Consider the following 10,902-nt stretch of genomic DNA (forward strand, 5'->3'; position numbering starts at 1 on the left):
GATGACTTCTCTGGACATCTAATTCTCCATCTAACATGAAATGGAAACCGTCATATTTATCCTTACAAACATTTTCTTTGAGTTTTTCTCTAACATTTAGAATGTCCCAGGAGTCTTCCAGCAGGGTGCACAAGACGACTTTCAAGGAAGTATACAAAGTAAGATATTTTTAAGAGAAGTGATTTGCAGATCTTTAAACTCCAGTATATACCCTTTCCTAAACTGATTTGTCTGAGAAAAGACTGTAGTGTGCTGGTTCTTTCACCTCTTCTCTTAATCAACTTTGTACTATTGTGCCGAAAGAAAGGGCGGAAGGAAAGAGGGAAGGGAGGAAGGAAGGAAGGGAGGGAGGGAGGGAGGGAGGAAGGAAGCAAGGAAGAGGAAGAAAGAAAGGGTACTTATCATCTGTTCTGAATCTTACTCATGCTTTTCTCTGTGTTGCAGAAAACTTCTGGGTGACAAAAGGGATAGTTCAGCAATGGGTCCCTGCTGAGAAACGGCAAAGCAAAGCAAGCAGGTGTGTGAAGAGTCAGAGCAGTCAGTGCCTTGGTTCACCCAAGGGGTGGGCGCAGCAATGCTTCATGCCATCTCTGTCTTAGAGCCGAATGCAGAAGTGAGACTATCATCACAGAAGTGTGTGTTAACACTTTCATTTCCAAATCAAAGTCAGACTTCTTCTAACATAAAGTACAAGTTTGATCTGGCTCATTAGTTTGACAATGAGGATTGGCCTTTTCCTTAAGATTACAAAGCAGACACCCTCATTAGAATGAGGGAGCTGACTGTAGCTTCAGGGTTATGATGGAAAACATACAAGGTACATGTGATATACAATAAGCTGGAAATTATGCCATTTCAACTACTTACATTTATGACAAAAATTATACAGATGTCACACATGAAATGTATGTGGTTTTAAACCCAATAAATTTAATTAAACATAGATGCTAAATTAAAACTGTAAGAGGAGGAGATACATAATTTTAAAAGCTGTTTTAGGGCTTGCTCAAACGAGTTTGAAGACCACTGACACCATTTTTCTTTCTTTAATGTTTGTGTTCCTAGAATTGCTTGTACAAGTACTGTCTTAGTACTTTCATAATTTTAAAATAGATTTTGAAATGAAGAGTTCTTGGTTTATCAGAATTTTTAATCCTGTTCCACGTAGTTACAAACTATAAAAAATAACTAGAGGGACTATCCAGTTACCAAATACAGTAGAATGTGAGCTCGAAAATTAGTTAGATTTCAAAGACCCCTTAGTGATTTTAGTTCAACAACATTTGAATGACATGCACAGAAGGACATTTTGGCATTATCTATAATGACCAAAAAGTGGACCAACTAGCCAGATAAATTGTGACATATTCATACAATGGAATATTATAGCACTAAAAGTAAATGAATTCATGCTACACATAACTTGTGTATACATCTGACAACATAATGTTGAGCACAAGAATCTACACTCACAAGTGCATACTGTGTAATTCCATTTACGTAAGGCCCAAAACTAATGTGTGGTGGTAAAATCCACAATGATGGTTCCCTTTGGAGGGCAATGGGGAACAGGGGTTGAAGAGGAGGTTTCTGGGGTGCTGCTGGTGTGCTGCGTCTGCACCTGGGCAGTGGTTACACAGGTGTGCTCACTATGTGAAATCTATTTATCGTGTACTTGTCTGAATGTATGCTTCAGTAAAAGTTTACTAAAAGGTGAAAATACAGAAGGCTTTTGTACTTCTTGACACTAAAAAATGCCATGGCAAATATTTTGTTAAATACTCCATTTTACCTATCTTTTATTGTTGCTGATAATAGTGATGATATTCTGATCAATTCTTCATCACTCAGAGTGTCATTTAGCCTTAGCCTGCGCGGCCAATGCAGCTTCTTCACGCCACTTAGCTTTCTTTGCCAGGTTCCAACTTGTTAAAGATTCATGTCTTTGCACAGCCTGCAAAAAAAAAAAAAATAGCATTGTAACTCTTGAGAAAAAATTTGTGTTGTAGGTAGACATATATAGGAGAGATTCTGTGAAAAAGAGAAAAGTAATTTAAAACATCTATCACACATAGTATCCAAGAAAATGATTCTTTGGTATAGAAAAAAAAATTGCTTCAGTTGCTAGACTTCCAGTCAACAGGGCAGCTGGGATCAGAAATCTGCCCACCCTGTCTCAGCACACATAGATGTCATTGTTGGATAAACAGTAACAAAAATGTTCGCTCAAAATAAGTGAAGGGAAATCCTCAGGTAACAGAAATGAAAAGAACTGAAAGGGCATGAATTGATGGGGGGAATGAGAAGGACTGGATCCAGGATAGAAGGAAATGGTTTCATTCCGGGAGCACTGGGAAAAAATATTGGCTTTAACAGCAGTGGCCTGGGAGTTTAACCTCTGTACCAACAGGCATGTCCAGGATTTGGATCTTGGGCATAGAGTTGAGCTACCAATAAAAAATGGGAAGTATCAGGAAAAGGTACCCCTATGGAATTTTAAAACTCCTCTCACCAGCCACAGGAACTGGCAAAGAAAATAGGCATTTATCTGAGAAGGAAAAAAATCACCTGTGAAAAGAAAAGATAATTAGTATCTTAATTAAGAAGAACTCTAGCTAGAAAACAGATCAGAGGAAGTAATCTAAATTCAGCACAGAGATAAAGATACAAGAAAATAGAGGAGTTAAGAGATACGGAGAACAGAATTAGAAGTTGTAACACACATTCATAACATGGATGCAACATACATAATAGGTAGACAGACAATAGATACACCGGGGGGCAGGGCTGTATTTAAAGTTATGACAGCTTAGACTTTTTCAGAAGTAAGGGAAGTTATATGAGGGGGGACCCAAAAACCAGAATTTATTTATAAAAAAATGTGTACTTATTCTTAAACTTCCGTCACCTTCAAACTCTCCTTTTGATGCAGTACACCTATCAAGATGTTTTTTCTACTGCTCAAAACAGTTTTTGAACTTGTTGATTTTGACACCTTTTAGTGCTGCTGCTATTTTTGGTTTCTCCTCTTTCACACTGGCAAAATGTTTCCCTTTGAGGACTTTTTCATCCAGGGAAACAAAAAAATTTGCTTTGGGTAAGATCAGGTGAATAGGGAGGGTGGAGCAGAGGGGTCATGCCATTTTTGGTGAAAAACTGCTGAGCACTCAGTGCGGTGTGGGCAGGTGCACTCGTAGATCACCCATCATGAAATGGGCAAACACACTGAAAGAGTCTTCAAAAAAAATTCACTGAAGCCGAATGCAGCCTCTCACAACAGTGCCAGCTGGTACGCTGTTACAGATGGGTTCCTAGAACACTCACCTAGCAGGGAAGCCTGTATTACAAAGGGCCCACCCTTGAGAAGATAATTCTGATTTTTGGGGGCTCCCCCCTCATAGATTCTTAGACTAAAGTGCATATGATGTCCTTAGCAGAATAAACAAAAGTTCGACGATGGTGGCTAATATGCCCCTCACAGTTAACATATCTAAAATACAGGACTGTCATGCCTACCAGTTCTTTCTCCAGCCTTACCTCAATAATGGCATCGTCATCCATCTAGTTTTTCAAGTCAAAAACCCGGGCTTTTGGGTTTCTTTGTTCTATTTTCTTACTTCTTCTCACTTTGAATTTATCACAAAGCTCTATTCTTTGTGCCTCCCCAAATATATTTCAAATTTCTAACCTCTGCCTCCATATGCCACAATCTTAGTTAAGGTAATTGCATTAATGACTCAAAATAAAAGGAGAATTGGAGAGAGGCAAGAGGGACAGCAGTGAGACCATTTTAGAAGACACTGCAATAAACGAGGCAACAGACCAGGACACTATCAGGAGAGAGAGTGAGCATGAGCCCAGTTGCGGACATATTTTCAAATAGAGCCAACAGGATCGATGACGTGCCATGACTCACTCATGAGCAGCTGGAAGGGTGATAACATAGTCAGTAGCTGGGAGAGGCCATGATGGATGGGGTGCTTAGTGAAGCTTTCTCGAAGGAGAATGAGAGGAAGCCATCTATGGCAAGAACAAGGAAAGGAAGGAATGCCCAGCGAGGAGGAGGAGTTTGGTGTATTAAAAAATAGAAAAGAACCAGTGTGGATGGAGCGCAACGAACAAAGAGAACATGGAATGAAACGAGGAAGAGTCCAGACAGTAATAGGCTTCAGTCTGTCATTTAAGAGCCAGGCAACCATCGACTTGGTGGGCAGCCATTTTATCTAGGGTAGGTTAAAAACAAGAGACGACCAAATTGCTTCATTTCTGTTTAAGTGTTCGGCCCAACAGATATTTAAGAAACTTTCCATCTGATGAGAATAATTTCAAACTATAAGTCCTTTGCCAAGATAACATAATAAATGGACATGTACAGAGCATCAGTAAGCTTACAGGCCCTAGTTCATATGTGAATCATTGGGCTCAAATGCTCTTGAAAACCTGGGAAGTAGAGAAGAGCAGAATCATGGGAGTAGGCAAAGGTACCATTCTAAATTACCATTCTCTGGGCACTAGTCCAGGGAATTAAAATGTATGGATCCAAGCAAACTATTCTGTGTATGCAGCTGTCAAAATCTAGTTCCAACTCTTACTGCACTACTAAAACATAGTATTCATAAACAAGAAAGTTATATTCAACAGGCTTAGTTGCAGGTGCCACAATGAATAGAGTCACCAATAAACTGGAGTGTGTCCACAGGAGAGCTTCAAATAGAGGAAAGTTTTTAGGGATAGAGTAATTAAGACTGGAGAAGACTCATAAGGATGCATTAGATATCTCCCAATATGTGTTATGTATTCACGGTAAAAAGTGATAAGCAGATGGGAGGATTTGGGGAAGCAAGAAATAAAATTAGCGAATAATGAATTAGCTCTTAATTTCACTCTAGAAACCACATACTGAAGATGGCAAGAAAAGCGCTTAGATACAGGATATAGACAAACTAGTCAGCCTTTGTGATTACTTCCAACTTTTGCATTACACGATTCTACGCAATAGCTAATTGAGTTCATAATTCAAGGATGATCTAGTCTGGATAACTTTCATACAGCAAAGTTCTTTTTGAGCAGATTTTTAATCAGGTAATATGCTGTTCTGGGGTTTTTTTGTTTTTGTTTTTGATTTTGCTTATCTTACAAATGGAAACAAGCTTTTGTCCCTCCTGCTCAGGTAGTTATTAGGTTGACTCAAATTTCCATGAATGAGTTTATTTCCAGTGTAGATAGTTTATTTCCACATGTCAGTGGCTCAAGGCATCTAAGACAACATTGTTCTTCCTTTGAAAGAACAGCAAGAGTCCTCAAATTGAGAAAGCTCATAATATTTCTTAAAATTCACTTCTATTTTTTTCCTACAATCCCAAGTGAAAACATACTGTACTTCCATCTGTCTTTTATTTTTAAGTCAATCTTTATTTTAAAGAGGTACTCACCCTTTTGGCGGATGCTATCACCGCAAAGCAGGCGATAATTGTGAGTCCAATCATTATGTAACAAGCTTTCACTCGAGCTTTGTTTCTTGCAGCGTCTATCATTTCTGGCCTAAATCAAGATATGTATTCTGTTAATTATATTAAAGCAAGATGATTTTCTGACTGGCATACTAAACAATGATTTGTAATGTTAATATTCCAAAAATTTCCCTGAATGCAAATTGCAGACATGAAAGACCTCCAAATGCTAGGTCATTATCTTATCAATTTCAAATGGACAGGTGTTTATTTAGGAGTTTACTAATGTTAGCCACTGAGAAACCACAGTGTAGTGCTTAGTTTCTAACCGCTCAAAATAGAACTGCTAGGTATTACGGCCTGACTCTCCATCCTTTCCCCCATCACTGATCGGGGGTTAAAGTAAGAATTAAAGCCTCTCTACATCTATGACTCATGTTCATTTGGTCCTTGTGGCCTTTGTTTTCAGTTTTAAACAGGCTGTTTTTTAAAACTCATTTTCAGAGATACCACCTCATACCAGTCAGAATGGCCAACATAAACAAATCAACAAACAAGCGTTGGAGAGGATTCAGAGAAAAGGGAACCCTAGTGCACTGTTGGTGGGAATGCAGACTGGTGCAGCCACTGTGGAAAACAGTATGGAATTTTCTCAGAAAACTAAAAATGGAACTGCCTTTTGACCCAGCAATTCCACTGCTGGGATTATACCCTAAGAGCCCTGAAACACCACTCCAAAAGAACCTATGCACCCCAATGTTCATAGCAGCACAATTTACAATAGCCAAGTACTGGAAGCAACCTAAGTGCCCATCAGCAAATGAGTGGATCCAAAAACTATGGTATATTTACACAATGGAATTCTACGCAGCAGAGAGAAAGAAGGAGCTTATACCCTTTGCAACAGCATGGCTGGAACTGGAGAGCATTATGCTAAGTGAAATAAGGCAAGCGGTAAAGGACAAATACCATATGATCTCACCTTTAACTGGAACATAATCAACAAAAGAAAAAAGCAAACAAAATATAAACAGAGACATTGAAGTTAAGAATAATCTAACAATAGCCAGAGGGGAGGAGGGAGGGAATAGTGGGGAGAAGGGTTTTCAGGAACTACTATAAAGGACACATGGACAAAGCCAAGGGGGAGGGTGGAGGCGAGGGAGGGAGGTGAGTTTGGATGGAATGGGGGGGGAGGGGGAGGAAAAAATGCAGACAACTGTAAATGAACAACAATAAAGTAATTTAAAAAACTCCTCATTTTCATCATTTTGTATTTTACTGGCCTCCCAATCTCTTCTTGCCACCTCCCATCGCATCCAAATTAAAGAGAATATTAAACATTTTGTGAGGATGACTATTATACTGTCATAATACATTACATATTTTAATGAGAATAAGTACAAAGAAAAGGTGTTTCCTTCATGACTTTTGCATGAGGTTTTCAAAAGAAGTGAGAAGTGACTAAAATCACAACAATTCGTCAAAAAAGGAGAGAAAATATTCCTTAATTTTCTTCTTATTATTTGAACTTTTATATGCTTACTTAAAAATTGGGTAGTCTTATAAATTAATAAAGTTATATGCAAGTTGTCCAAAATTTTAGATATACTACTTACAAAGTAGTGTTACACGAGTAATTATGACTGTAAGCCTTTTATTTTGAAATCAACTTCAACAATTTGCAATAATACGAAGTGGCAGTTTACAGATAATTAAAAAGTGATCCTGGAGAATGTATTCAGCAGTACTCTTTCTTAGCTAATGTCAAGTTTAAATAAAATGCAGTTACATTAAAAAATTCCATTAGACAAGTTGCAATTTCTCTTAAAAATAAAAAACTTGCCCTGGCTAGTATTGCTCAGTGGATTGAGCATGGGCTGCGAACCAAAGGGTTGTGGGTTCCATTCCCAGTCAGGGCACATGCCTGGGTTGCAGGCAGGTCCCCAGTAGGGGGCTCACAAGAGGCAACCACACATTGATGTTTCTTTCCTTCTCTTTTACCCTCCCTTCCCCTCTATCTTAAAATAAATAAATAAAATATTTTTAAAAAATGAAAAACTTTTCTACTAGTTGAAAGAGCACGGAAAATCAATACCTAGCCTGTTTTCCTTAGATTTTAGGCAGATTAGTGTGAGTTTTAAGATGTTTGTAGCAAACAGGTAAATATGAAGACATTATTAGATTATATTTGGTTTTGGTTTTTGTTCCAGATGGAGCCTAAAAGATCTGATCTTTTTTACCGGTCCATCTGGCTTTGATCTACTATACCAAATTAGTTTAGCACTGAAAGAACAAGAAAAAGGACAGTCATTATTAAATGTCATTAGTGGCTGGTACAGCAATTATAGGTCGCTTGGTAATTATATGTCCATTAAGAGCATAAAAAGTGAAAGCTGTTTACCCTGTAAGTCTAACACTTAGCACTAGAGGCATATCCCTCCTAGGTAATAATGCTTTTAAAAATTATGCAAAATAAAAAATGGAAAATATTCAAATACTTTCACGTTTCCAAAGCAAAAACTATAGTACTTTTCATAAGCATCTTGTTTAAAGTTAAATTTCCCTGTTTGGTGTTGTGGGGTGAGGGGGGTATATGGGGACTAAATGATAATTTAAAAAAAGAAAAATAATAATGAATAAAAGATTGAAAGTTTAAAAAAATAAAAAGAAAAAAGAAAAAAAATTCCTGCTTATACTACTACTTTTAACTGTGATCCTGAGGAAATTAAATTATTTCTATAAAATGGGTCTCTTCACACATCCAGATATGTTAAAGCAATACTGGGACTAGTGTCTCTTTTTAAATTAAATTAAATAAAGTTAAATTGAAAAATTTCCCCCAACACTATTTATCCCCCCATCCCCTCTTCCACCTCCAAGGCCTAGTTTAATTTACAGTGATGCTGGTTCTTTACATTCTTGATTACTTTGCTACAGCACTAGAACTCAAACTCCCCCAAACTTGAGGGTGATGTCTTAGCTTGCTGAGGTTAATTTCTTCTTTGGGCTGTCTGCAGTTTGCAGTGTATAGATCTCAAAAAAAAAAGAAGAAAATTAAAATTTGTTTATAATATTTAAAAAATTTCATGAGTGAATAAATGCTAAAAACACATTTTATGTTCCATGTTATTTTGAAACTTTTATCTATTCTCCATTGGATAATTTCATCCAAGAAAGGAATAAATGTTTGAGAGTTCATTATTGAGTGAACATTTTGCAGCACGTTTTATTTTTTCATTTAATTAAGATTCTTTTGGTGACTTGTAAATTAATAAGCAATAAAAGTGTAGGTGATATGTACAGAACAAGATGTAGTCCCAGCTTTCATTATCTATTCTAAAAGAGTCGATTATATTATATAAATATAACATACAGACCATCTTAAGTTCTTATTTGATGTTATAGTTCTAGTATATTTTTAAAATCAATTTAAAAAGTACTGGATTGATTTTATTCTTAGTTTCCTTCCCTTTTTACCCACTACCTCGCAAAAATGCTGCGACGTGGTTTTTGCTTTGCATAAACTGAAACTGCAGAAAGAATAGTTTACTTTTCTTTAGTTCACATTTACCTTTTTTTTTTTTTTTTTGACAGGCTGCATTTAGCCCGGAGGTGAAGTTGTCAGTTTGTTTTATCATTTATAGAACCTTATTCTTGGGTTTGGGATGGTGAAGAAGCCAGCGACGCTCGGGTCCCAGCCCGACAGAAGCCAGTGCTCCGAAGGCTGTAGAATCGCCACTGCGCCAGGCGTCCGCCGCCCCAGAAAAGGAGGTCGCGCGGATGCTGCCCCTTCCCAGAGATGTTCCAGCCCACACCTGGGCCACGATCCTTCCTCGGGTGTTGCAGGGAACCTCCAGTAGCCCCCGCCCCCGCCCTCGGGCGCCGCGGTAGCCTCCTAGGGTACAGACGAGGACCGCGCCTTCGGTTCCGCCTGAGAGCTCCCTGTCCTCAAGGCGGGGAGCTCGCGGGGAGCTCGCGGGGGGGGGGGGGGCGCGTGTGTCTGAACTTTGGGGGAAGTACTTACTGAATTTCTGGGTTTTCACGCAACTTCAGCAATCTCCCTGCAAGCTTAGCTGCCCCCTGTGGAGTCGGGGAACTTGACGTTTACCCGAATAGAGGGCGTAGGTAAATTCCTTAAAACAGTAGGTGTTAGTGTAAAGCCCTGTGTACCACTAAGGCAGCCTCCGTTCCAGGGCGCGCCCAGGTCGGGTTGTGCGTGGACCTCACACCCCTCCAAGCCCATGAAACTCGGGTCGCGGCACAGAGCACACTTACGGGACTCGAGGCGGGATGTCTTCCATCGCTTTGAAACGCCCGGTCCACAGCAGGATTTTCTTGTCGAATTGGGAAGGCTTGTGCTCGGCGGGGACCCTGTGAACCTTCCCTGCTGCGAAAGCGGCGGGGATGGATGGAAGAACCGAGACAGCGACGGCACAGCAGGTCAGCGTGCGCTCACGCCTAGACCCCCAGCCCTGGCTCCTCGCCCGCCCTGCCGCAGCCCTCTTCCCACGCCCGACTCACCGGGAGCCTGGGGCCCAGAACCGCTGGGGGTCCCACTGCTGGAGTAGCGGGGGAGACCCTGGGGACGGAGAGCCGCGACCCGACTTCCTGCGGCTTCTCGAGGAGCCCGCGGGGCGCAGCGGAGGATGCGCCCAGGAAGGAGGCGCAGGAGGCTCCTGGAGGCGGCCAGCATTCTGCGTCCTGCTCCCGCACCCGCAGCCTCGGGTCGAACCAGAGCACCAGCTCCCCGCACCCCCGTCCCAGTCCGCGGCGCTCCCCGGGGAGCTGGGATGCGCAGCTGGAGCCTCTGACGCACGTACAGTCAGCTGGCGGTCCGTCCCCCTCACCCGCCCTGCAGGGGCTGGGGACCAGGGACTAGGGCGTCACGACCCTAGACGCAGATTCCCTCTGCAGGTGGGCCCAGGGAGCGGCCTGCCTCTGCTTGAGAACTGAGCGCTTAGACTCACCGTCTCTTTTTAAAGGCTCATTTAAAGGCGTGTATTGAATAGAAACGTGTTTCCATCAGGATTTCACGCTTTGGTTCCGCTTTTTGGTATACAAGAGTACACTGAACTCAAGCGCAGGACACTGCGAATGTTTACCAAGTAAGCGTAATGACAGGCACGCACTTCTGATGTTGAAGTTAGTTCCTCACCCCACCCTCTGCTCCCCTGCTGCTTCTCGTTTCCAGGCGACACCACCTCAGTCGTTACATTGTTTCCCTCCACCTCTTGTAAGACCACAGACCCTCTAAACTTGCTTCAAAACGAGCCTTTCTTTTACCTTCCACCATCTTCCTTCTGCGAAAAGCAGGGTGTATCTATCAACTGTTCTGTGGTGTCTAAATGGGAACAGGGATTCAGAAAAAGGGCTTGTAGGAAAGCCGTCTACACTGAAGGAATTTTCTTCCTCCTATTCCAGGGACAACAGACCCCAGCCGGGTGCAAGT

General features: G+C 41.0%; 1 protein-coding gene across 2 annotated transcripts; it reads right to left on the bottom strand.

The window, feature by feature from the left end:
* Positions 1–413: 413 nt before the first annotated feature.
* On the bottom strand, positions 414–10,577 carry FAM162B (family with sequence similarity 162 member B). Of its 2 annotated transcripts, none has more exons than XM_024552247.4 (4): positions 9,975–10,577; positions 9,729–9,837; positions 5,433–5,541; positions 414–1,954 (listed from the first exon to the last, which is right to left on the bottom strand). In XM_024552247.4, the coding sequence occupies exons 1-4, from the start codon at positions 10,144–10,146 to the stop codon at positions 1,856–1,858; spliced, it is 489 nt and encodes a 162-aa protein (XP_024408015.2). In that variant the 5' UTR covers positions 10,147–10,577; the 3' UTR covers positions 414–1,855. The 2 variants fall into 2 exon arrangements, with proteins under 2 accessions (XP_024408015.2, XP_053769455.1); XM_053913480.2 differs by having other exon boundaries at positions 416–1,954; positions 9,729–9,840; positions 9,975–10,572.
* Between the last annotated feature and the right edge of the window lie 325 nt (positions 10,578–10,902).

This window comes from Desmodus rotundus, chromosome 11, assembly GCF_022682495.2.
Source record: "Desmodus rotundus isolate HL8 chromosome 11, HLdesRot8A.1, whole genome shotgun sequence".
Lineage (NCBI taxonomy): Eukaryota > Metazoa > Chordata > Mammalia > Chiroptera > Phyllostomidae > Desmodus > Desmodus rotundus.

What these genes read in the sequence shown, in the direction of transcription:
- FAM162B (XM_053913480.2), bottom strand. Translation starts at nt 10,146, where the DNA reads ATGCTGGCCGCCTCCAGGAGCCTCCTGCGCCTCCTTCCTGGGCGCATC. An exon ending in TTCTGGGCCCCAGGCTCCCG is followed by an intron (nt 9,841 to 9,974) that starts GTGAGTCGGGCG and finishes CCGCTTTCGCAG; the next exon opens with CAGGGAAGGTTCACAGGGTC. An exon ending in TGATAGCATCCGCCAAAAGG is followed by an intron (nt 1,955 to 5,432) that starts GTGAGTACCTCT and finishes TTTTTTTTGCAG; the next exon opens with GCTGTGCAAAGACATGAATC.